Source organism: Notolabrus celidotus, chromosome 10 (genome assembly GCF_009762535.1).
Source record: "Notolabrus celidotus isolate fNotCel1 chromosome 10, fNotCel1.pri, whole genome shotgun sequence".
Classification (NCBI taxonomy): domain Eukaryota; kingdom Metazoa; phylum Chordata; class Actinopteri; order Labriformes; family Labridae; genus Notolabrus; species Notolabrus celidotus.
The window spans coordinates 26,323,462-26,347,503 of record NC_048281.1 but is presented as its reverse complement, the minus strand read 5'-3'; the positions used below and the strand labels follow the sequence as shown (position 1 = coordinate 26,347,503).

The following is a 24,042-nucleotide window of genomic DNA, read 5'->3' as shown; positions in this document are numbered from 1 at the left end:
GGCACATAATAAATTTCCAAAAATGGAGCAGGTTCAGAAGTCAGAGGCTTTGTTTAAGTTAATATTGCTATAGAGGTAATAATACAGAAACGTGACCATGTATTGATGACAGAGTGGCGTGACTTCTTAAGTATGGTACAGGGCAGACCATGATTGGTATGTACGAGTCGTTTTATGTCTGCTACATTTTCGTCCCCAAACTGCTCTGACCTGGTATGGAAGCTGCTGTAACTTAATAAGCCACTCCATTTATGGCATCAGCAGGTTGGAAAAAGAGGATGGAAAAAATCTAAATTATTGTCTTTTTCCATTCTGAAAATCACAACCAGTCCAAGTGAGGAAACTTGCACACACTGGACTGAGCTGTGAAAGACCTTCTGCTCTTGGCCCCGGCAGCTAACGTTTTCCGATTGCATGCACCTTGTAGAAAAAAAGGAATTAAAGAGGGAGCAAGAAAAAAAACTCCTGATCTTTAAACTCTGACATTTATTTATAAAAGATATTGTAAGTGTTTTTCCACCTGACTGAAAGTGATTATTCTTCAGTGAGTGTAGTGGCTACTAGAATAGAAATCAGACTGGATACTGTACTTCTATCACCTTTACCAACTCATTTAAAAACATGATAGTATGTAAGGCAACTCCATCTTTTTAGTAACCTTCCATCATACGGTTTTCTGGCTGTGTGAATTGTGCGTGTTGGCAGGTAAGGCTGATGATGTGTTTAAAAGCTACAAAATGAAGGAAAGGAATGACACATCTTTGATGACAAAAGCAGAACAAGGACAGTGTGTCTGACCTATACTCCTTTAACAGATCATGGTCACAAGCGGGGAATAAAAGCTATTAGAGCTAGAAATGAAGATGGCCCACTGACTTCAGACATGAGGAAAAGTAGAGGAAGCATTTGATTCCTTATGGTTTAAAAGATCATTGTTTGAGACTTTTAGGAATTCAGTTATTAATTAAAAGGACAACATTTATTAAACTTGGTGATTAAACAACACATGTATTCCTAGACAGAGGAAGACTAAGAATTGGGTTTATAAAAAAATAAGAGGAAGACCTGAAAACTTGCCTGTACTGAAAAGATCTTAGCGCTTATTTTTATGATTGCAACATCTTTTATATTGTTCTTATATTATCTAAGATTATGAGATAATGCTCAGAGCATTGAAGCATTTGTCCATCAATGTAATAGCCTGCTTTTAACTCACTGGGGGGAGGGAGTCGATATTGACATAATGCTTCGACAATAGGTATGTTTTCCCACCTGTTTTATCTGTGTCTACATTTATAAGCAGTTTATGAAAAAAAATGTGAACTGACTGCAAACTCAATCATTTCTTAGAAAAAAAGCTGAAAAAATGTTTTAAACTTTGAGACTAAAGTTGTTTTAAATATAACATACTTAGTTTAGACCAGGGGTGCAGCTCGCTCGGATGGAAGTGAAGCTTCCATGAAAGTGTCTGCCCCCTGGTGGCTGGATGCAGTATAGGTCAAAAACTCCATCTCACCCATTCATTTGAATGGGGCTGGAGTCGCACTTTAAAAAATAAATACACGTCGTACAAATGTTTGTCACATCCGTATGCTGTGGTGATATGTAGTTATTATTTGACTGTTTTGTGTTCAAGGCTTCTTTTTTCTGAAAAGTTTCTTTTTCGTTAGCTATTAGAGGTTAAAAAACAGGGTTTTACTTCCGGATTCATTTAGATTGACAGCTGCCGTAGAGGGAAACTCTTTAGGGTGGAGCTTGTTACCGTGGCAACACAGAAATTATCCTGGCAACCACAGAAATTCTCTACAGCACAGACTCTGGCTGCACATTGGAACAGGGTTTTTTTTGGCTTCAAAACTGTACAACGGGAAAAGGCGGAGCAATGCTGTCCATGTTATATACAGTCTATGGTTTAAACTTAGACAATTGAAACAGACCGGGCTAATCAATTGTGCTTTATGAAGAGTGAGACAGAAAGGTCACTCATTTTTCCCAAGACTTGGTTGATACAATTAGTTAAATTGGGAACCAATATGTATATATCATGTATAATTGTATTAATTAAAAGCATTAGTGTCCTGAGTGTTCCAATCCTACACATTTTGGCTTTAACTGACTCCACAAGATTGGATTATCCAACCAGGCAGTTAATTGGTTCTCTAATTATTTATCAAGTAGAACACAGTGTGTCCAAACCGCTGGGTTTTCTTCCTTTTTCCTCCCTGTTCTAAAGGGCGTGCCTCAAGGTTCGATATTAGGGCCACTGTTGTTCACAATTTATGTGAATAATCTATTTGATAGTTTGTCTAATGCTGTGTCCCATTTATATGCTAATGACACAGTAATTTATTGTTCATCTTCTTCAGTTTTAAAATCCCTTGAGTTCTTGCAATCAGCCTTTGATACTGTTCAGTCCCACTTGACTCAGCTCAAGTTAGTGCTGAATGCGGACAAATCAAAGACCATGGTATTTTCAAATGGCCAACAGCTTCCGTCTCACCTTCCCAGGCTATCTACGGCTCATGGTGGTGAAATTGAAATGGTCACATCTTATAAATACTTAGGAATTCTTCTTGATGAGAATCTGTCTTTTAAACTACACATTGATAAACTTGTTACAAAGTTGAAGCTGAAATTGGGCTTCTTTTTTTTAGAAATAACTCTTGTTTTCCTGAACTGAACTGGGCAAAAAGGCTTTTACATTTTCAGCCCCGTTTACCTGGAACGATGTGCAGGAGGACTTGAAACTGAACCATCTTGTAACTCTGGGGGATTTCAAGTCACTCATAAAAGACAGAGAAACAAGCTCCATTGGATCTTGTGATTGCACTGTGTAATCATGTAACCATGTGAAACTGTGACCGTATTCTATCAGTATTGTTTTGTGTGCTTGTGTGTTGTAACCTATTTTGTGCTGCTGTCTTGGCCAGGTCACTCTTGAAAAAGAGGTTTTAAATCTCAATGAGTCTCTTACCTTGTTAAATAAAGAAAGAAAGAACTGCACTTTTTTACAGAATTTAAATTGATATCTGTTTTGTGTTTTTACTTGTTTTGTAAAAGCTTAATTGCTCATTTTGTATGGTGTATGACTGTTTTGAGACACAGCGGGTGGCCAGGTAAACTTAAGAGGTTATTTTAGGGTTTAAATGGGATGGAAGCAAGGAGAAAAAAAAGGAGAAAAAATCCTGTATCTATATTTAGTTTTGGATCCCTCACTCCCCCACTTTTTCATTTCTTCTAACATTTTGGATTATTGTACTGTTTTAGCTGAACCTTAAACCAAAACCATGTGTGAAGTTGAGAGGGGACTTTGATCAAACTGATAACATTTTCTAGACGTCTGCAGGTGTCACAAACCAAGAAGTGGGAATCACTGGTTTATGGTTGAACATTGCATCGTATCTTGTAGGTGCATTAGATGTAAATCTAAATCTAAAGGAAGCACTGCTGACCAAAGCTGCAATATAGTTGAAGTAGAGTGAAATTATGCACATAAAAGATATTTCCCTTGGAAAGGTAATGGAGGAAAAGTGCCATGATTATAGCAGAGGAATATTTCAAGTACACATACTTTGAACTGTTTATATCTCAAACGTTTTTATTTCATTTTCACAAGAGGGCAGTTCTTTCTCATCTGTGTTTTATGGATACTGGCGTGATCAAAGCCGGGGTTCCACTGAAAAGCTCTGCAGAGGGACTTCCTTAGGAGACACACCTCCTCTGGCATCATTTCCTGTCTCGTGTAATGACATGTGTGATATAATCAACTGCATAGGTGGGTGTGGATGTTGGAGTACACACATGCACGTGAAAGCAGACATGTGTGCGCCTTGCACAAACACACACGCTCCTTGTCCTTGAGGCCCAGTTCTGGCTGAGAGTTTTGGCTGACCAAGACCAAAACTGACTCGAGGAAACACACTTACACACAAATTTTCACCCAAACAGATGCAAAAAATGGAACTCATGTGCAGTAAACAATGATATATTTCACTTCAAAGAAAGTCTGTGGTGCAAGCACTGTCAGCATGTGTTTGCGATGCACCAGAAAGTCATGTCAAAATGTGCGACACATGGCTGCAAATTGCACGTTTCTGTCAGCTGGTCTGGGATGCACGTGATGTGTTTTTTGTCATTGGCAGAAAGAATATTTATAGATAGGATGATGAGGGACAATGTTTCCATGGAATATAATGACAGCCATACACTTCACACTCACTCAACCTTTTGGAAACAGACAACATTTATGACTTTTTCAATTACCCATCAAATTCAACTCCCTGTGTTCTTGTTTATATAACATTGTAGGGACCTGAAGCTGGAGACCCACTTCTCCTGCACAGATTTACCTTCAATCTGGGGACCAAACATTGTGTCCTCCTAAGTTTAAAGGGATATTTCAGTTTTTTGAAGTGGGGTTATATGAGTTACATATCATTACTAATTGAACTAGCAACAATGGATCCCAGTCAGCTCGGCCCCTGTCATGAGAAATTGCCAGAAGAGACAGCACGCAAGCTAGGCTGCAATTATCTGCAGATGGGGCCGAATCTGCCACGTAATTTAGCTAATTCTGAGACACTCCAACCCAAGCACTCATCCTGGTTTAGGTGTACGCTCTACTGTGAATTTTTTAAGCACTTTACTTTGCCATCAGGAAGCCCTTTATTTTTGCACTATTTGCAGGTGCAACACAGCCATGCTCTTGCGTATGCACTGATCTAAGCAGATGGTAAATATTTCACTCCAGGGCCAGTGTTGGTTCATTTGAAATGAGGCTTGTTTTAATATAAAGGGGCATATTTTGCTCCAAAATAATAGGCAGTGCAGCTTGTTGAGCATTTAACCATTTGCATGTGCTTTGTGAATTATAGATTGTCTTTTTGGCTCATTAGCACACCTTTAGCAGGTGCAAAAGCCAGATAATCCTTTTGTGAATCAGGTCCTCACAATTCTATGTAGTCAAGGTCTGTCTATGTACTCTGCATAAACAGTATATAGTTTTAAAATGTATGGCTCTGTGAAATACAGTGTTAATTTTTTTTAGCATAACACTCTCGCACATTAAGAAATTTGCAGGAGAGCATGTACAAAATATCCAATCAGTGTCTATATGATGAGCCGTTATTCAGAGATAATATTGATTACAATATTGACATCCAATGATCCCCATTTAATGTAACAGAATTTGCACTTTTCAGGAGTTCTGGGGCACTGCTGGTGACCTCAAGCACACCGTTTGGCACAAAGTGCATATTTCTTTGGTCATGTCAGCTAAGCCATATGGGAGTTAGTTTAAATTAAATGTACTTTTCACAGAACAGTGGCGTTATTTTGCCATCATGGTGGCAGAGGTAGTGGTGGCTTAATACCAGGCTGTTACCCCTGAATCTCTTGAGGTTACCCTGTAGAAGAGAACTAGGAATAAATTGAAAACTGTCCTAATCTTTGAAGGCAATCCCCTGCACAGTGTTTTTAATGGACTGAGAAGCTCCTTCAGTGAGCGACTGGTGATGTCGCAGTGCTCCACAGAAGATTTTCTAATGAACACTTGTAGCCATGAATCTGACCCATAGCTGTTAATTAGTCCTCAAATGGTGTGACTGTGTTATTTGTTTATTTGTTGTGTTTTTGTGACTGTACTGTCTTATTGTTTGTTGATTCCGTGAACAGGCCCTTGTGGCATATGAATTTCCCCCACAGGGGATCAATAAAGTTCTCTAATATAATCTAATCTAATCCAATCTAATCTTATCTAATCTAATCTAATCTTAATAGTGGATTGAAAGGGACAAAAAAGGCAAGCTGGGGGCGCCGTTGGCCTAGCGGTCTAAGCACACCCTAGATACAGTGGCTATAGTCCTCGTCGCAGCGGGCGCAGGTTTGGCTCCTGGCCTTGACCATTTACTGCACGTCTTCCCCCGTTCTGTACTTCACACATTTCCTGTCTCCCTTCAGTTGTCCTATCAAATAAAGGCAAAAATGCCCATAAATAATTTTTAAAAAAAGGTGAAGCGATTGAAAATGAACGTTAATCCCGTTGAGATTAACATGTTAACACTGGCTGCCTAAATAGGAACATTACTATATATAAAAAATACGAATAATACAAAGGAGGGATGAAAACTGGTAGAAGGAACAGTTCAAAGATACTTCAGATGCAGATGAAAATGTTCCAAGACTTGCATCAGCCTGGGTAGGTTAGGGAGTTCAATAGTTTTGTTGTATTTGTTTGTTGCATTGTGATCTCAGATGCCATGAGGGTTTATAAAACAACAAAGTATTCATAATTTAGACCAGTCCAAAATCATTCCAGTGTTTAAAGTGAGAAACTCTGCAATGAAAGTCAAAGTCATGCACCAATATGAATATGCATGTAGATATTGTTAGTGCACACACAATGATAGACCTGAGTACTGTTAGATTCATGACTATGAAGAACTAGATTTGCAAACTTTCACATGAATGTGACTAGAGTAATAAAACAAAAGTCCCTGGAGTGCATGAAATCATACTCAGTGTGAGACAAGCTTAGAAAATGAGATAGGAGAAGGGGGACAGCAAAGGACTATGAGAACAATGAAAATTGTCAAAACGCTCCTGCAAATGGAAAATAGAATCACTAAGACCTCAGCAGAAAAAAAGCTGAGAAAAAAATGAAACAGAAAAAACAGAAGAGAGACAGAGGTGGGGGTTGAGGCAGGAGACTTGGAGAAAACTAGCACTCCTTTTCAGAGCGGAGAGAGAGAGAGAAATGGGGGGAGCAGGGAGGGTAATGGGAGTGGGTGTGTCCAGCTGTGTCTGTCCCCTCCCTCCATACTAGAGGTATAGATGGTGCAGGAGCATCCAGAAGTCCAGTCCAGTGAGCTGCACTAGTCCTGAGAGCCAACAGCTCAGAGAAGTAGTCCAGCCACTCCAGCATTATAACAGATCCTACATCCATGCAGCTGCAGCACAAAGTAAACTCAACTTGTTAGCACAGATTTACTCAATCACTCCTGAGTGACAGCTTCTTAATCCTGCACCACGCTCCACATCGTGAGATCTCTGAGTTCATTCAGATCACCATTATAACTGAGACCCAAAACAGACTTGATGATGGGGAGGCAGCAACACCCTCACTGCTTTCTGGTCCTTCTCCTGGTTGTCTTCATTGCTGGGATAGCTCTTACTGGCCCCTCCACTCCCCGCAGGAGCAGAGGTAGGTGATGTTTGCATCTTTGCATGTTGAGTGATGTTACTAAAATGTTGTCTTCTCTGCTTTTAAGTATCCTCCAGCAGTCTAAGATCCTGCAAGGGAAAGTAGAACTATGCATGATTGTCTTTCTATGTTACCTTTTCGATGCACAGCTATTTCAAAGTCTTTCTTTGCCTTTTGCCAAATTGATGCTGGGATTTGCCTGAAAGGATGTTATCTCATAGCTAGTGAGATGGATATTAGTTCAAAGGATTGATGACAAGATAAAGATGAATCTTTTACTGTATAGTATGTCCAGTGATGGATACAATCCAACATGTTTTGTGTATCATGATGTTGTAACTTTGGAGAAAAGAGAGGTTTATGGGAGCTTCTAATGTGTGAAAAAAAATGCAGGGCATAAATTCAAAAATTAAAAGACAAGAGTGGAATATGTACACAGGAAAGGTAGCAATTTTGGAGCAGGTCACTTTTTCCTAAGAAATTTTACTCCATATAAAACCTGACTGTAACATTTAGCTTCAATAAAAGTGCACCAAATGTGTCTCAAAGACTTTTTTTATATCTACAGCAAGCAAAGGAAAATGTGCTCATGAGGAGTAAACTGCAACTGCTGGTTTATTATGAGAGCAGTCTCCCATGTTTGCACCATATGTTGCACATTAATTAGCACTATTCAGCACTTAAAATGTCAAAGCTTAAGTTGTTGCAATAAAAACTACATATTGTACCCCCCGCCTTCCAAGAGGCACCTAAAAAGGTCGTCATGTGCAATTAAAATGACATACGGGGAAATTAAAGTGACACTTAACATCCAGTTCTGAAACAAAAAGTGATGAACCCGGAGAGGAAGCTTCTTGAGCTACCTGTCAGGCTTTCAAATTACAAGAAAGCAATGTTTTTGCAGCCTGTGTGGTGTGTCCACGATTCCCCGAAATGAGATGAGCATGGAGAAGAAGAGGGGTCAGTTACTGCTCACAGGTTTTACTACAAGTGTTTCCAGGTTGGGGGTCAGGGGTCAGACTTGTAGACATCCTGATGTGGCGTTTTTTCCTGGAACTGTGCCCACCGAGCAGAAAATCTGATGACTTTAAGTTGGACCATTATTTTCATTCCTTCAGGTGAAAGATTTTTTATAGCATCATTAATTCTACGCAGATCTCAGCTCTCATTAAAGGGTTTTATTGAATTGTCTGAAGAGGGTCTTTAAAATGAAACACAGACAGTGCATCAGACGTAGAATTCTTGGTTTGAACCATGTCTTGAATGTTGGGGAGTCTTTGCAAGTATTTGAACATCACCAGACCAAATCACCACTCGGAGGCTCATGTCACTTGTTTGAAGATAGCCAGTGTCACAGCTCTCACTCCTCATTCCCTACATGGACTGTTTTCTTTTCCTACACGCCTTCAAGGAACGCTTTCTGTCTGATCACGATTCTCAAGAACAGAAAACTTTCCACAAACTTTTTCCACATTGCCTTATTATCTCACTGCTGGGTCAGTGCGCACATACACACTCTCATACACACTGACTTCTGTCTTTGCATCCCCTGACTCTGTGCTTTGCAGCCATGCGCTGTTTTGCTTGTTAAACCTGGCTGCCTTTTGAAGACTTGGAGAAGTGGTGTTAGAACTGCAGACTGGAGTTGTTATGACGAGGTTAGCACTGTGTGTCCACTGTGGAGGTTGCTGGTGAGCTTGGCTTGCAGACAATTTTCAATGTGAAGCTTTGGAAGCTAGATGAAAGAGGCAGTGTGTGTTTTTGCTTTGGGAGGAGTGTTTAAAGTCTGTGTCTCTGTTCATCTTGGATTACGCCTCTGGTTTGAGGATAAAGGATGTAATGCAGTACCAGTGTGTGTTTATTTTTCTATTTCAGAGGTATTGTAGATTTACACACAGGTCTTTCAGTTGACTGGCAAATCCACTGTAAGATGGTCTATACTTGCCAATGCTTTACCTCCTATTTAGATATGATCATACACTATTTTCTGTTAAGTTTGGCAGCTATTTTAGACTTAGTCTGTCCTTGAGACAAAATGCTTCACAGTTTAAGTCAAATTTTTGTCCTTTCTAGTTGTAGTCAACGACAGCACATTTTAGTCGAGTTTAAGTCAAAATGTTTTGTCTCTTTAAACTCAGTTAGCCAATTCAAAATGAGTCTCAAAGTTGAATTAAGTGTTTCTATCTATAAAGCGACATTTCACTTTTTTTCTTAACACTTATGTAACATCCAGATTCTTACCTTAAAGAAGAAAGAAAGAAAGGTACTTTATTGATCCCCAGGGGGAAATTCAATTTTTTTTCACTCATGCTATTTTGAACATGCTACACACAGTTTTTTTGGTATATACATACAAATGCACACACATGCAGTGAACATGCTTAGGGAGAGATGTCAGAGTGAGGATACTGCCGTCAACCAGCGCACCCCGAGCAGTTGGGGGGCCCTTGCTCAAGGGCACTTCGGCAGTGCCCAGGCAGGTGAACCAGCACCTCTCCAGCCACCAGTCCACTTGGCAAACTTCGTCCATGCTGGGACTCAAACCGGCGACCCTTTGGTTCCCAAGCCAAGTCCCTATGGACTGAGCTACTGCCGCTTAGTTAGTGATGCTAGCCAAGAGTCTCCCACAATTGCAATGCTGCCTTGCTGATCTGAGGTAAGGAAGGTGCATTACAAACAGATAGAAGTGCTACTATAAAGGGATGTTCATTACTCCAAGTTAAGACACAAACCTTTTTTTCTTTGACATTGTGGCTATATATATTTCCTTAGAAGTCAAATATGAGTGTGAACGCACATGCTCAAAGCAGAGCAATGAATGAAGGACACATCTGCCTTGACCCTGGCTGTTTTCGAAACCGCATACTATACTAGCAGTACGTACTGATTTGGCCAAATTCAGTATGTATTAAGTAGTATGTGAAGAAGAGCAAAATCTGCAGCATGCCGATACTGCATGTCTACTGATTCGGGAAAATTTCTCAGTATGCATCGGACCAGTCTGCCTAGCATGTTCCGCTCGTTCCGCTTTTTCTTTTCTCTTCTTTTTTTGACGGGGGGGAAGTCCGGTGCTGTGAAAATTATTAAATTGCATATAAACCACTTCTTAACTTTTTAAATCAGAAGCGCATTCTGAAGCAGTTTCAGCTTGGCCGTTGTTCACTTCTGCTTCCCGAAACCGGAAATTCAGTGACGTCTGGCCAAGCATACTGCATAACAGAGCGAACAGAACAGCCATACTACAGACTAAATTCAAACGCAGTATGTAGTAGGCAGTACCTACTGTCTACTATATTCGTAGGTAGTATGTAGCAGACCATTTCGAAAACAGCCCCTGTCTGCTGGTGCTGGAATAAGATGGATGGATTCCACTTCAACAATGGTTTTAACTGTGCTTGAGGTGACAGACATTGACTTTACTGTATTCTTGACTGCATCGTCTTTGGTCAATTATCTTTGATAATTTAGAGTTGACATAAATTGTGAGACATCTTTTGAGGTAAACTTTCAAACATATCCCCAAACTATGAAAAATCATGGCTTTAGTGCAAAGCAGTTAGACTCAGAACAGCAGCAAAAAATGGCGAATGTCAAGTATTGAACACATAGACTGTATAAAATATGGACGTAGTATCTGTGACGTCACCCATCTGTTTCTGAATGCTGTTTTAAGACCAATCGTCGGTGGCAGCCATATTGCTGCTGTGGAGCCAGTGACGTAAAGAGGTGGAGTTTGAGCCTCCTAGCCAACAGCTACAGTGTTCCCACAGTCAGCTGTGCCTCTCATTGGAAGACTTGTAATCTCAATATCTTCGAAATTGCTGCGTTAGAAAAAAATTCACCCCCCTCACAGTGTGAGCCGATCGAGAAATGAGCTATCCAGACAACACTCGTCTTTTGTACCAGGCTGTAAACATGTTTATTTCTGCTGTAAAGATCGTCTTTTTCCCATTCATGTGTATGTGGTTTTCCGGTACTTCCGCAGCCTCTGCAGTGCAGAGTTGCGGTGGGTGACAAAATTAACATCGAGCCTCTCAAACAAATCAAGCAGTTTAAGGAATGCATTGCTTTTTAATCTCCAAAAGCCTACTACTAACATTTCAGTTTTTAATTGTTTCCAACTAAATCAAAACACGTTGTCATAGTTTTTATATCAAAGATGTATTCAGGGCTCATTAACTCCTTGGCTTTGTCACTGAAAAAGGTTGTTGACCAACATTTATTGACATAATGTTCATTGATGAAGTTAACCCTGCTAATGGAACAGCCAGAGTAAGTGTACATAAGAGATCCTGAATCTGAAAGAGTTCTAATAGAGGAAGTAATGTGTCACTGTTCCTCCTCGGGAAATGACATGACTGGAAAACTGCTGAACAAACTTGGTCACATCTCACATACAGATAAATGAGATGGAAATATGAAGGGTGAGCAAAAAGTAGAGTACAAAACAGATACATTTAGAGAACTTTAGGATGTTGAAAGAGTATCAGGTTGATGCTGACACATATAGGACAATAGTGATTGAGTAAAGGAGGAGAAGGATGGGATGGAGCACCGCCACAGGGGAAGAGAAAACAGCTGTTGCTCCGTTAAACCTGACAGGGGAGATATATAGTTTGAGAGCAGAGGGACCAGCAAGGCCAGGAGTATAATCCCAGGCACGGCTTGGCCATGCTGGACCAAAAGTGAAGGCCTCTTATGAACCTGAGAGAGGGTATTGTTCCAGAGAGAGCTGGATCAAAGAAGTGTTCTGCTGGATATTCAGAGGGCTGAATTTCAGCAATCTGCAGGGTTGAAATATTCCCATTAGAGCTAATATAGGTCAGCTCAGCTGTCCTTTCCTCGCCAGCTAAATTATTTCAAACCCTCTGTGCTGAGGCTCAGAGACATTTTCACACTTCATTGCCTTAAATGAAGGTGACTGTTTCACAAAGGAGCCATAAAACATCTGTCTGTGTCTCCACTGTGCGGGGAGCCAAATCTCCTCTCTGCCTCTCCTCTTCCAGAGCAAAAACCCGAGAGGCTGAAGTGCTGTACGCCAGAGCCGCATGAAATCACACACCATGCATGCACAGGGGGCATATTATGTGTTTGTGTGTGTGTGGCAGGGATGGTGTCATCTACAGACAGTTTGACTTATGGTGCAGCCGTGACATTGTGTGATACATGGGTGCTTTTAGATCTATCTGTTATAGCAATAGCAAGAGTTTATTCCTTCATTTAGTCAGGGGGATTTACAGTCTGCAGGGCTCAGCTGTGAGGTCCAGCTAGTCAAGACAAGACAAACAGACATGGCTTCATCACTCTGTCATCTCAGTCCTCCAGAACTGACACACTTCAAAACAAGTGAGGAAAAGCTCTTTGTCAATGAATTTTTCAGAAACAAAACAAACCCGTTATCCTGTCCTTTGAGGGCCCAGCGTCAGATATTTATAGTTCAGAAGTTTACACATCAGAATGAGTGGTAGAGTCAATTATTATGACCTCAGTGTTCTCTTTACTTTAACTCTGCCCCCCTCATCAACAGAACTGAGAACATTTGAGCACAAGGCAGCTGCCAATGTTAGAAATATGTGGTTTTGATAATGTCAGGCACTAAATCACAGTGTGTTCATGCCAGGTCTGCTCATACTGTACAGATGCACGTTTTATTTGTTTTCAAACTCACATAAACATATCATGTTGCTCAGCAGCTGAAAGTAGAAAGAGTTTGTCATACTGACAAATCCATTAACCTACTCCCACACCCACAGGATCATCTGTTACTGCTGATATCTGCCAAGAATGAGCTTCCAATCTGATGTTGTTTTTACTTGTCAGGCTTGTAAGTTTACATCTTAAAGTTATGAGAACCAGAAGAGATTTGGAAACCTGGTGAAATGTTTATTGAAGGATGTGGCATTGTTTATTGCATAATCTATTTTGTTTATTGGCTGACTTTGAGCACAGTGATGGATTTGCCCATACTGTAATTGTTGCAAAATTATCTGCAGGAGGGAGAAAGCTTGCTTGTGTCAAGACGTTTCAATTGAAGGCATTAGCCTTTTCTCTGAAATTCACTGTACACCATTTCCTCGAATATCGCTCATATCAAGAGTGGGAATGATATTTGTGAAACTAACCACATCCTACATAACATACATGAAATGTTTGTTATAACCAGAGATCTATGGTTAGTTAATAAAGGCATCATAGCATGTTGTCGTCTTAAAATCAATGCAAACTACATGTAACGGGGGCGGCAATAACTCAGTCCATAGGGGCTTGGCTTGGCAACCGGAGGGTCCCAGCATGGACGAAGTTTGGCAAGTGGACTGGTGGCTGGAGAGGTGCTGGTTCACTTACCTGGGCACTACCAAAGTGCCCTTGAGCAGGGCGCTGAACCCCCAACTGCTCGGGGTGCGCTGGTTGATGGCAGCATCCTCACTCTGACATCTCTCCCTTAGTGCATGTCCACTGCATGTTTGTGCATAAAATTGTATGTACACCAAACTGTGCGTGTAGCATGACCAAAAAATATAACACGAGTGGAAAAATTAAATTTCCCCCTGGGGATTAATAAAGTACGTTTCTTTCTTCTAATGAAACCATGGGCCCCTTTGCAAAGACATATAAAGGGCCCTTGAAACATTTTATATTGAAAATAGGCTGGATGGAATAAAAAGATAAAAGGCCACAGTTGTATTTTTTTCTCTCACTGTGATAAATTGCTCTTTAGTCTTTCTTTAGAAAGAACAAAGCCTTTCAAAACTCAGGGAGAACTAGCCTACACACAAAGTCAAACCCCACACCAACATCTAGCAGAAGAAAAACACAGCACAAACACACTAAAGCTAAGATCACACTCACCTAACCACAAACTCTCCAACTAGTGGGCAGAATGAGCAAGCCCCTGAGTGCATTCAAACAAAAGCAACTCTCCTGGTACCTGCCTATCTTGAACTACACCTAAGTATCTTCTGAGGCGTGCCGGGCTCGAGGCAATTTTTAAAAACTGAGCTTGGGTTCCCCTCGGTAAAACCACCAAGGACCTGAGCCCAGTCTACCCCCGCAGGAGAACCAGTCCCCGCCCAGGATTACCTCGAACATAAGAAAGGCAAAAAAACAAATGAGCTGGCCGTTGGAAGGACGATATAAATCAGCCCAGCTGGCCAACTCCTCACTAACCAGGAGAAATCACTCAGAACACAGCTCCAATGCACTCAGACTCTCTACTCACCATGTGCTCACCAGGAGGAAGAACCACAGTGCTTATCAAACCCACCTCTAAGACAAACAAAGAACCTGCACAAACTAGGGGTAACAAGACAACAAAAACTCATCCAGATCTGATTGATCCCGGACGAGCCCCCATTATGTTACGGCTGGCTCGAATGCCATAGTAAGGGACACAACACAAAAGGGTTAAGTTAGTTAATGGTATTTTATTGTAAACCAAACATAGATTAACCTGAAAACTGGAAACAAACCACTGAGTGCTGCTGCTGCTGTGAGAGGGGAGAGAGAGTGAGTGTTAACTGGGGACCTGCCCAAATAGACTTCAGCTGATTGCCCTCAGCTGCCGGTAATCACAGGTGATCACCACAGGAAGCTGCAGACACAAAACAAGACAGAACCCTGACGTAACAGTCTTTTGTAGTTACTTAAAATATCATTGTTGTCATTTTGTGTCTTGTAACTATTTTGCATCCTTTTATGGTCATATGATTTCCCTGTGTTTCCAAGTCTTAAGCTTAGAGTATACCTCTGCGTCACTTATATGCCATAGCATGCGCCATGGGTCTGTGTAGCCCTGTACCGAAGCAGAAGCCTATACATGTAACCTGACGTGCACCTCCTCAAAAATGTAACTATGTGTAGAAACCATGCAGACTGCAAGCCCTGTGATTGGTCCATTAGGTAGTAGCTACATTTCCAAATCACTGCACAAAGGCTGCCAACTTATCAGCTGATTCTAAACATTTAATGGCTCCATCTTCAACATAATACAATCGATAATATGCTCAGAGCGCCATAGTTTCCTGTGCACAAACAAGCAGAGAATATAGTTGGTGTTACGTTGCTCTCTCTGGCACATGACCATCTTAGTAACATGATACAGTGAGCACCATTATTTTGATATCTTCTGCAGTGTTAATACCAAGTGGCAACCTCCGGTCTCAAACTATGAAGCCCATGCGGAATTGTTATAAACTGCAATCAGCTTGAGGCTGGCTGCAGAAAAACCGGAAACCACATACACACAAATTCAAGAAAGACGATCTTTGCAGCATTAATAAACATGTTTACAACCTGGTTCAAAAAATGGCTTGGCTACAGTAGCTAATTCCTCTATCGGCACACACTGTACAGGGGGTGATTTTTTTTCTAACGTGATGGTTCAGAACATATTAAGATTACGAGATTTTACCCAAATAAGGACATGACTGACTTGACTCCCAGTCGGGAACACATAGCTGTTGGCTAGGAGGCTCAAACTCCGCCCCTTTACATCACACTCTGCCTGGTTGAGTTCCGCATTTCCAATATGGCTGCTGCCGTCGATGGGCTTCAAAACAGCGCTCAGGAACAGATGGGTGACATCACGGATACTACGTCCATATTTTATACAGTCTATGGTTAATACTTAAGATTGGACCTAGAACAATGTGTTCAATTTGTTGTTTGTGTCATGATCTGTCTTGCTCTTGATCTGGTTGGGCTTTTTAGTTGAACTTCTGATGTCTGAGAACATCCTTGGCAGGCATTTTGTGTCACTTTGAGGTTACTTTTTTGTGTAAATGTTAAATGACTGCTCTTAGTTCGTGCTTTATACATCTATAAAATGGCAATCAACCATTAAAATGCACCTATATAGCCAGGTATCAAACTGCCAACCCTGCAATAAGTGGATGACCCATTGAGCAGAAGAGGGCACTAAAAGTTAGTGTCTTTGTAGTTGTTTTTGTGTCTCCTTTTGAATTTAAATTGCGTACCAAAAATACTAATTGCAACATTGAGGTCTGTTTCTCCCTGCTAGGCCTGCTCAGCAATCAATCTATGGTTACTAAAGGCAGGATCATGGGTTTAATTATACTGCAGTTCCATGTCTTTTTGTGAGGTTATACATCATCAATGATCCCACATGTTTGACAGGGTCGGAGCCACAAACAGAGCTGCTCTTATGTTCAAATAATCACTCACTATTTTTCTCTCCGTGTACCAAAACAACCCCACACAACATGACTGTATGGCTAAGCGGTTTTCTTTCTTCCACAGTTGATTAATTCTATGACTGGATCCATTCCTGAAGCTTTATTCATGTTTCTCTGGAAACACTGATAAGTCTTTTTACAGTCGGAGTCAGGGCCAAATGGCTGGGCTCATGTCGAGGTGTCATGGGACTGAGCCAGTGTTTGCTTGTACTGGAGTTAAAAGCGCACTGCCATAAGTTTCCCTAATGTGTCATACACACTGAGCCCCTCTCACTCTGAGCCAAATCTCTCTTGTGTTTTATCAGAAATATTGATGAGACAATCAAAACAAATGCAGTTTTGATAGAAAACACGTAGCTGGATGAGCATGAGGGTATTTTTCTAATCCAGGGCTTCCCCCTCTCGCTCACAGAGTCTGTTTTGGCGTCTCACAGCTGTTGGCCTTTTTCCTCAAGTAAAGTTCCATTAAATCATTTAATGCTGAAATATTAACCAAGGACATGTGCTGCTCAGAGCATAGTGCAGCACAAACCTAAGTTCCAGACAGCCTGGATGACAATGAGTGCTGGAAGTTTGATGTGTTGGAGACTGGTTTTGGTTACCTATCTTTAAAAGAAACCAAGTTAACAGTGATTAAGTTGGATTAAAGAAATTGTCTTACATGCTCTAATTAATGGCATGGAATATAATATTTTTAAGTATGTTTAAGTTACCATATCATCACCTGAATATAAAAAACTTGTTTATGTTAACTTTGAATATATCTTTTATATCTACTGTACATACGTATGTAGGTTTAATCAAGGTTTAATCTCTTTCTTCACCATCTTACACAGCCATATTTCTACTGTAGCACAGAACACACAACCTAGTAAGATACGTGTTTTCGTATTTAGTGAGTGGCCGCGTGAAATGCACTGGCTGGAAGACAAATAACATGAAGGGCGTTGTTGTGCACCAAGGAATTTGTATTGATGGATGTTTTTGATGGTAAAAACGTGACAAATAGAGGATCATACTTATCATGCATCACAGCTGCTTCTTGTCCTTGAAGGCCAATGTTTCTTCACCAATGGGAGAGGTGAGCAAGGGAGTGTTTCAATCTAGAATCTGACTGCTGGATACTGCTTGATATTCCCATTTCTACACACTGTACCTTTAAATTAAAAACAAAGCAAGGCTGAAAAAAAAAGGGAACCCCAAAATAATAAAGAAACTGTCTCAAATGGACATACAAATACAGTATTTCTTTCTGTTACCACTGTTCACCATGCATGTGTGCACTGGTGTGGTTATTTTTCATTTTAGCAGCCGCCAACTGTCAGTTTTAAGTCACGCTTCTGGCCGAACAACACTCAGCTTCATTTTCTGATGTTTATTAGCACGACTTTTAAAAACTGGCTAACTGTTAGCATGCACATTTTTTGGCCAGATATGAAGGCCACATGTTAAAATGAAGTGATTGATTGAAAAATAAGCAAATCCATTCTTTTGTTTTCACATGTAGAGTCAATAAGTTGCTTGTCAGATCACTATCTGACTTGCTTCATTCACAAGTTAAGCTAGCAAGATTTATAGCCTGTGATGTTTGTTTGAAGTGTTTGTTATGAGGATGACAACTAAAGTCCAACAATTGGTACTGACATACAGGGTATTAAAAAATTATACAGAGTATAAATGAGAGTCAACAGATATAAAAAGGTTAGTATGAAGCAAAATATAGAGTTCTACATGTTTAAGAAATGGGATTTTGATGCAACTACCTCTTATTTATGGGGAAATGGTAAATGGTAAATGGACTTGTACTTATATAGCGCTTTTCTAGTCTGTCTGACTACTCAAAGCGCTTTTACACTACTCGTCACATTCACCCATTCACTCCCATTCACTCACTGATGGTAGAGGCTGCTATTTAGTGAGGAACCATCAGTATTTACTAATCTCTTTCGTACACATTCACACACCGCTGAACAACAGCGGGAGCAATTTGTGGTTCAGTGTCTTGCTCAAGGACACTTCGGCATGTGACTGCCGGAGCTGGGATCGAACTGCCAACCTTCCGATTGATAGACGACCAACTCTACTCACTGAGCCACAGCTGGAATGGGGGAAAATGCCCACCTAAAAATGCTTCAGCTAGTGAATTTGGACTGCGACTTCAGAATCAGAATCAGGGGGGGGATTCAGTCGTTAAAGTTGCTCCTATACACAATAATTAAGAATATCAAATAATATTACTAGAAGAAGTAATTAATAAGATATAAATACAAATACGATGAAAACAATGATAATAAAAGTATGTACAGAACACAGAATAAGCTATGTAGAAAATAAATGGTTGAAGTCCCCGGATATCAGGAAGAGGGCACTCTGGTGGTCTGTCTGGAGTCTGGCTATGGCAGCGTTGAGAACGTTGGACGCCGTAGTCGGGTTGGTAGAGGGGGGCTGTAAACAGCTACCAGCATGATCACTGGTCACTAGCATAATATCTATTTTATTTTAAAGATTAAGTTTTAAACCATGTATTCAGATTTACCAGATTATCTGTTATCTCTTCTGTTTATGATAGAGATGTGGATGTTTAGTCGAGTAAACGGTTCAACATCGTCACCCTCTTTTGTCAGCACCAGAGCTACTAGTCTCTAGTCATTAATATTTCTATCATTGTTTGCCTGAAATGCCGGTTAAATGTTGTCTAAGCTTTAGTACAGCCACCCACCACTGGACGGGCCGTAGCACCAGTTATGGCTACTGTCATAAAGCTGTAATGCTCAACTACCTAGATGGAAATGAGCACAGAAAACAGATGGCAAGTAACACGGCACTGTTGGGCAGTATTTTGAGAGATTACGTTGTATGTAGGTTGAGTCTGGTGAAACTTTAACCAATACAGGATTTTAACCAGGAATGACAGGTGGTGGTGCTAGCTCTGCTAACTTTAGCCACACTTGGCAAACCAATACTCCATTGTTTATCTCACGCTGTGTTCCCATGGTTGGCTGTGTTGAATAAATTATGCTCAACTTTGACAGTTTTCTGAGACTTTTCTTACCTTTGAGCTAGTTGGTTGATTTGGCTTTAAATTTCAGCTTAAAGGATTAAGAAATGTGTTGCTCTGGATCATCACTAGTTTATTCTTGTAGTATTTTGCTAAGAGGCTCTTTCTGTGTAATCTCTGACCTTGAGATCAAATCATGGTTGCTTTGACTAGTAATAAACAGGCTGCCTTGGCCTTGCTTTATTCTGACCCACCCTCTGATGCCTGCTGTTTTCTCATGCCTGTCCCACGGCTCTGCTGATTAGGACTGTTTTCTGTAGAAGTCAGCTCTGGCAGAAAATGTGAGGTTTCTTGTAAAGTGATGTCAATGTGATGAAACATTATCTCTGTTTGCCAGCATGATTTCATACACTTTTCTTGTCCACTCAACCAAAGCTGGACATTGCCTTGCTGAAGTTTTAACAACACCTGTTAACAGCTTTTATTTTATAGAAAGAGTTTGCATTTCAGAAGCTATTCTGAACCAACTAAGACCTCATATAAAAACTTCAACCAGTGATATTTATTGTGTCTGTGAGTGGCAGATCCTTACTGTTTGCTCTCTCTATAAAAGTTATGCTCTTGATCAGTATGAAAGCACTAAATGAAAGTTGTCCAGTTCCTTTCCTAGTACTGTGCTCTCTATATAAAACCACCATTATTAGTTTTCAGTCAGAGTTACATCTCAGCAGGTTTTAAAACAAGATTGCTTTGACAGCATGCACCCCTTGTGCCTGTTAAGTGTCTGGGAGCAGAACTGTGGAATTAAGGAAGCAAAGGTTGTAAAAGTAACACATTTATGTAACTTTATGAACTCTACATAGCAAGCTCTTTATTTTGCTTTATATAATGATCCTAAAATTGAAAGCCAGAGTCAAATAAGTGTGCCAGAGGGCCTTAGGTACCATTTTCTTCATTCTTAACTGCTTTTACACTTTATTTTTCCTGGTTTCTCTCTGTATGAATGTACTTTGTTTATTATTCCAACATTTCCAACAAAGTGGATCTATAATAAGTGGAAGCTTGTTTTTTCTTTTTGTAAAATAAAATGAATTGTATGGCCTTCTTGCAATTTATTTTCTTACCAATATAGTGATATTATATGAATCAAGAAGCAGAATGTACTTGGTTTTAAAGGAACAACTTTGTCCTCTCCTTCCTCTCCTAGTGAGACGTCAGAACATGAAAGTCCGCATCAATGCCACAGGAGACACCATCGTGATGAAGTTCTTGCGTCCTAACTCCGACACCAAGCTTGAGGGCTACATCCTGGGCTATGGCAGCAGCATGTTCTCCAAACAGTTCATTCAGCTGCCTGAGAACGGACAGCCATATTTGACAGAGTTTGGTAAGACTGTTGATATGTATCTTTGAGAGGAGTTGTAAAACATCTGCTATGACTCTCATGATGCACATGTGAATTGTGTTTCAACCTTTTTAGTCATGGATTAAGGACACGGATGTATAAGCTCTTGGGATCTATAAATTCTAGTTTGTTCTTCCCAAGCAGCTAGGGTTGAAAGTGAAGCCAATGTGGAAGAGCCAAATCCCTGTACTGCGGCTACTTGAGTTTCAAGGCAGATCAGCTTATGTCCCAACTCATGACAGGTGTTAAAGGGGAGACTGTTTGTGTTACTGAACCATTTAAAAAGGACTTTATGGCTTAGACTTATGGATAAATAAAGGATTGGTTATTCCAAGTGACTTTGGGGTGGCTAGCAGTCTCTCAGCTGTCAGCTCAGCTAACCTGAACTTTTAGTCATTATAAATTGTCTTAAGACACTTCAGCCTCTGATGGTGGCTATTATCTAAGGTCCTCTAAAGCCCCGTTTCCACCAAGCGGTTCAGTTCGGTTCATCTCGGTATGGCACGTATTTTGTGGCGTTACCATTCACTAAAACCGGGACAGGTCCCCAAATTATCGAGCCGTACCGTCCCACTTTTTGGTACCCTTCTGTTGGGGTGCCAGACATGCCGATCCAACCCCAGAAGGTGGAGCTAGAAACACTGCAGTCCGTGGATTGGTCGAAAGAATCGTCACTTCCCGTGCGACAGCTGTATTTCTCCTCGCGGCAAACAAAGCTTGATTGCGTTTTATAACAAAGAGCCACATGCCAATCACAAAGAAGAAGAATTGCAGGATGTCTTCCATTGTTGCTCTTTGTTTACAGTGTCGCGTTTTACTTCTTCATTACATTTATTAGCAGGGTACACTGTGTCGTGCTGCCAACGCTATTACATAGCTGACGCGGCTATCGGCATCCAGCTTACATGCCGCCCACCAAGTAGGGCACGGTTGGCTGTGGAAACGCGAACAGGATCAGGCGTTACCGATCTGACCCATACCAAACTGTCCCAATCCATACCAGACCGCTTGGTGGAAACGAGGTTTTAGTGTAGCCAGTGGATTATTTAAAAAGTACATAAGAGATATCTAGGCTAAGGCCCTCTTTTCACTGCTCCTGGCATGTTTACAGTCATGATAGCAACTTTTGAAGGCGAGGATGGAGTTGAAGTTGAAAGACAACATCAAATAATACGCTGTTATCTGAATGTGTATGAAAACATCTGTTTATAAAGATGAACAACAAACTAGATTGTGTTCTTGCATGCCTGTTCAAACATGAAAAGTTAATCAACTAGCAATAAAACAAGAACACATCCCATACAGTAATCTTGTCCCGCACTCACAGATTCTGCATTATAACATTGCTGAACTTGACCGTCTTGGTTTCAACTGGTTCATTCCGATATGGCCGACTTTGGCTCCAAAATAAATGAGAAGACAATCGTCAAAATTCAAAAGCCTTGTCCTTGAAAAAAGCATGCCACAAAACAAAAGGTGTTACCTATATGCAAAATGTTTCTTCTTTTCATTTCAGATGCTGAGCCCAAGTATCTTATAGCCGTCCAGCCCATCCCAGTCAACGATGTGAAAAAGCAGTGCACAGGTAATGTACAAGCATGAAGATGGCATTGTAAACATGGAAATCAGACGTGAAACATGACAACAAGGTGGAAGTAAGAGTAACATGTTCATTTGTTTCCAGGTAAAGTGGAACTGGAGAAGCCGCTGCACTTGGTCATTGGTTCCGTGACGCCCACCTCAGTCCTCCTGTCCTGGGGCACCCTGCTGAAAACCCCCTACGAAAGCAACGTCATGAACGACTGTCTCGAGGATGGGTGAGTTTCTGCACTAACACACACTCTATCTTCCCCCTCCACCGACTCCAACAGAGCATGGGGTAAGTAGCTTAGCGACCCATTATCTCCTCCAGAGAAACAGCTGGTACGGACTCACGAATGAGGCCTTCTGAAAAATAGTCACGCTACTGCACTGAGATTTCATTTTCAGCCTCATTTCATGAACTGTGGTTGTGTTGTAGATCTGGTTAGCATAAAACAGATGGTAGAAGGCGCACACACTCGTTGTCAAACACACTGTGTTTGCATGTACTCTGGTATAACTATCTTAACAGTAAAAGCTTCCCTGATGCTTCTCAGGTTACTGAGCAGAGAATCCAAAAAAGCCTGCGCAAACAGGTGTTAAGAGAAGAGTCCGCCCACACAACATGTGCAACACAATTTCCCCTTCAGGAGAGAAGTCTGAAAAGACATTCTGAAAATTTTAGACGAGAAACCCTACCTTTTCCCTTTGCAACAAATATCCTCCTGTTTTTATGACCAAACTGTTAATAATTCTGAACTTAGAACGAGACAGCATCAGGAAGTTGCATACTGACTGTGCAGTTGTTGCCAAAGCAACAAATGTGAAGCAACACTGGGTAAATTCAGACGGACACTGTTGTACATTACTAATTTTCCTTTCAGAGGAATATAGTTAGCATTGTTTTTACAGATAATGAATACAAAGTATGACATTACAACTGGATTTTTTTTTGCTTTTGCTTAGCATTACTTAAATGAAATTACTGTCCTGCAAAAAGTTTGACTTTCAGAAGCTCTTGTGTCTTTGAGACCAAAGGGGGAAACATTTGACCTCTCCAGCTTTTGCTTTTCTGGTGGTATTCTATGATCTGGATGTTTGAGTTTCTCAAAAACATAAAATGTATATTAATCAAGTTCTGTTTTTCTGTCTTTGGTTCAGACACTACACTGTGCGTTATCGTGAAAGGAACAGGAAGTGGAACTACCAAACCTGCCCAACTAGTGACACCGTCATTGACCACCTGAAGCCCAACACAGTCTATGAATTTGGTGTTCAGCCCAACTCTAAGGACGGCACTGGATTGTGGAGCAAACCCGTTCATCACAACATAACCTCAGGAGGCTTAGAGGGTATGTGCAATGTTTCTGAATTCATTTTAGTTCTCTCCTCCCGGGTGCCACCAATACACTTATATAAAATGCAAAAAGAGGCATCTTATTGTGTTACAGTACATTACCCAAAATGTGGTGCTTTATGAAGCCAGTTGCCACTTAGCCTTGCAAAGCATGCTGGATACAAAGTTAGACCAGGCTAGTAGAGCGAGTGGTAAACTGTTGAGTAAATAAACATTGGGGAGGGCTGGTTTGATGATAAAGACTTCTAAATTTGCCACAAGTCACCAGCTTATGGGGATGGTACGAGTCTTTGCAAACTGGTCACG

At 40.8% G+C, this 24,042-nt stretch overlaps 1 protein-coding gene and 1 long non-coding RNA gene across 7 annotated transcripts in view; one reads left to right on the top strand and one right to left on the bottom strand.

Moving 5' to 3' along the window:
• Nucleotides 1-3,578: 3,578 nt before the first annotated feature.
• Nucleotides 3,579-24,042, bottom strand: part of LOC117820710 — a 45,245-nt gene continuing 24,781 nt past the window's right edge. Inside the window, exon 2 of the long non-coding RNA XR_004632826.1 lies at nt 3,579-7,290. This is a non-coding gene — a long non-coding RNA (uncharacterized LOC117820710). The remainder of the gene's footprint in view (nt 7,291-24,042) is intronic.
• Nucleotides 6,790-24,042, top strand: part of LOC117820709 (target of Nesh-SH3) — a 39,889-nt gene continuing 22,636 nt past the window's right edge. For all 6 annotated transcript variants that reach the window (XM_034694601.1, XM_034694600.1, XM_034694598.1 and 3 more), the window contains exons 1-5: nt 6,790-7,201; nt 20,601-20,780; nt 22,315-22,383; nt 22,483-22,615; nt 23,541-23,731. In XM_034694601.1, the coding sequence (XP_034550492.1) occupies nt 7,096-7,201; nt 20,601-20,780; nt 22,315-22,383; nt 22,483-22,615; nt 23,541-23,731 (679 nt within the window). In that variant the 5' untranslated portion in view covers nt 6,790-7,095. The remainder of the gene's footprint in view (nt 7,202-20,600; nt 20,781-22,314; nt 22,384-22,482; nt 22,616-23,540; nt 23,732-24,042) is intronic.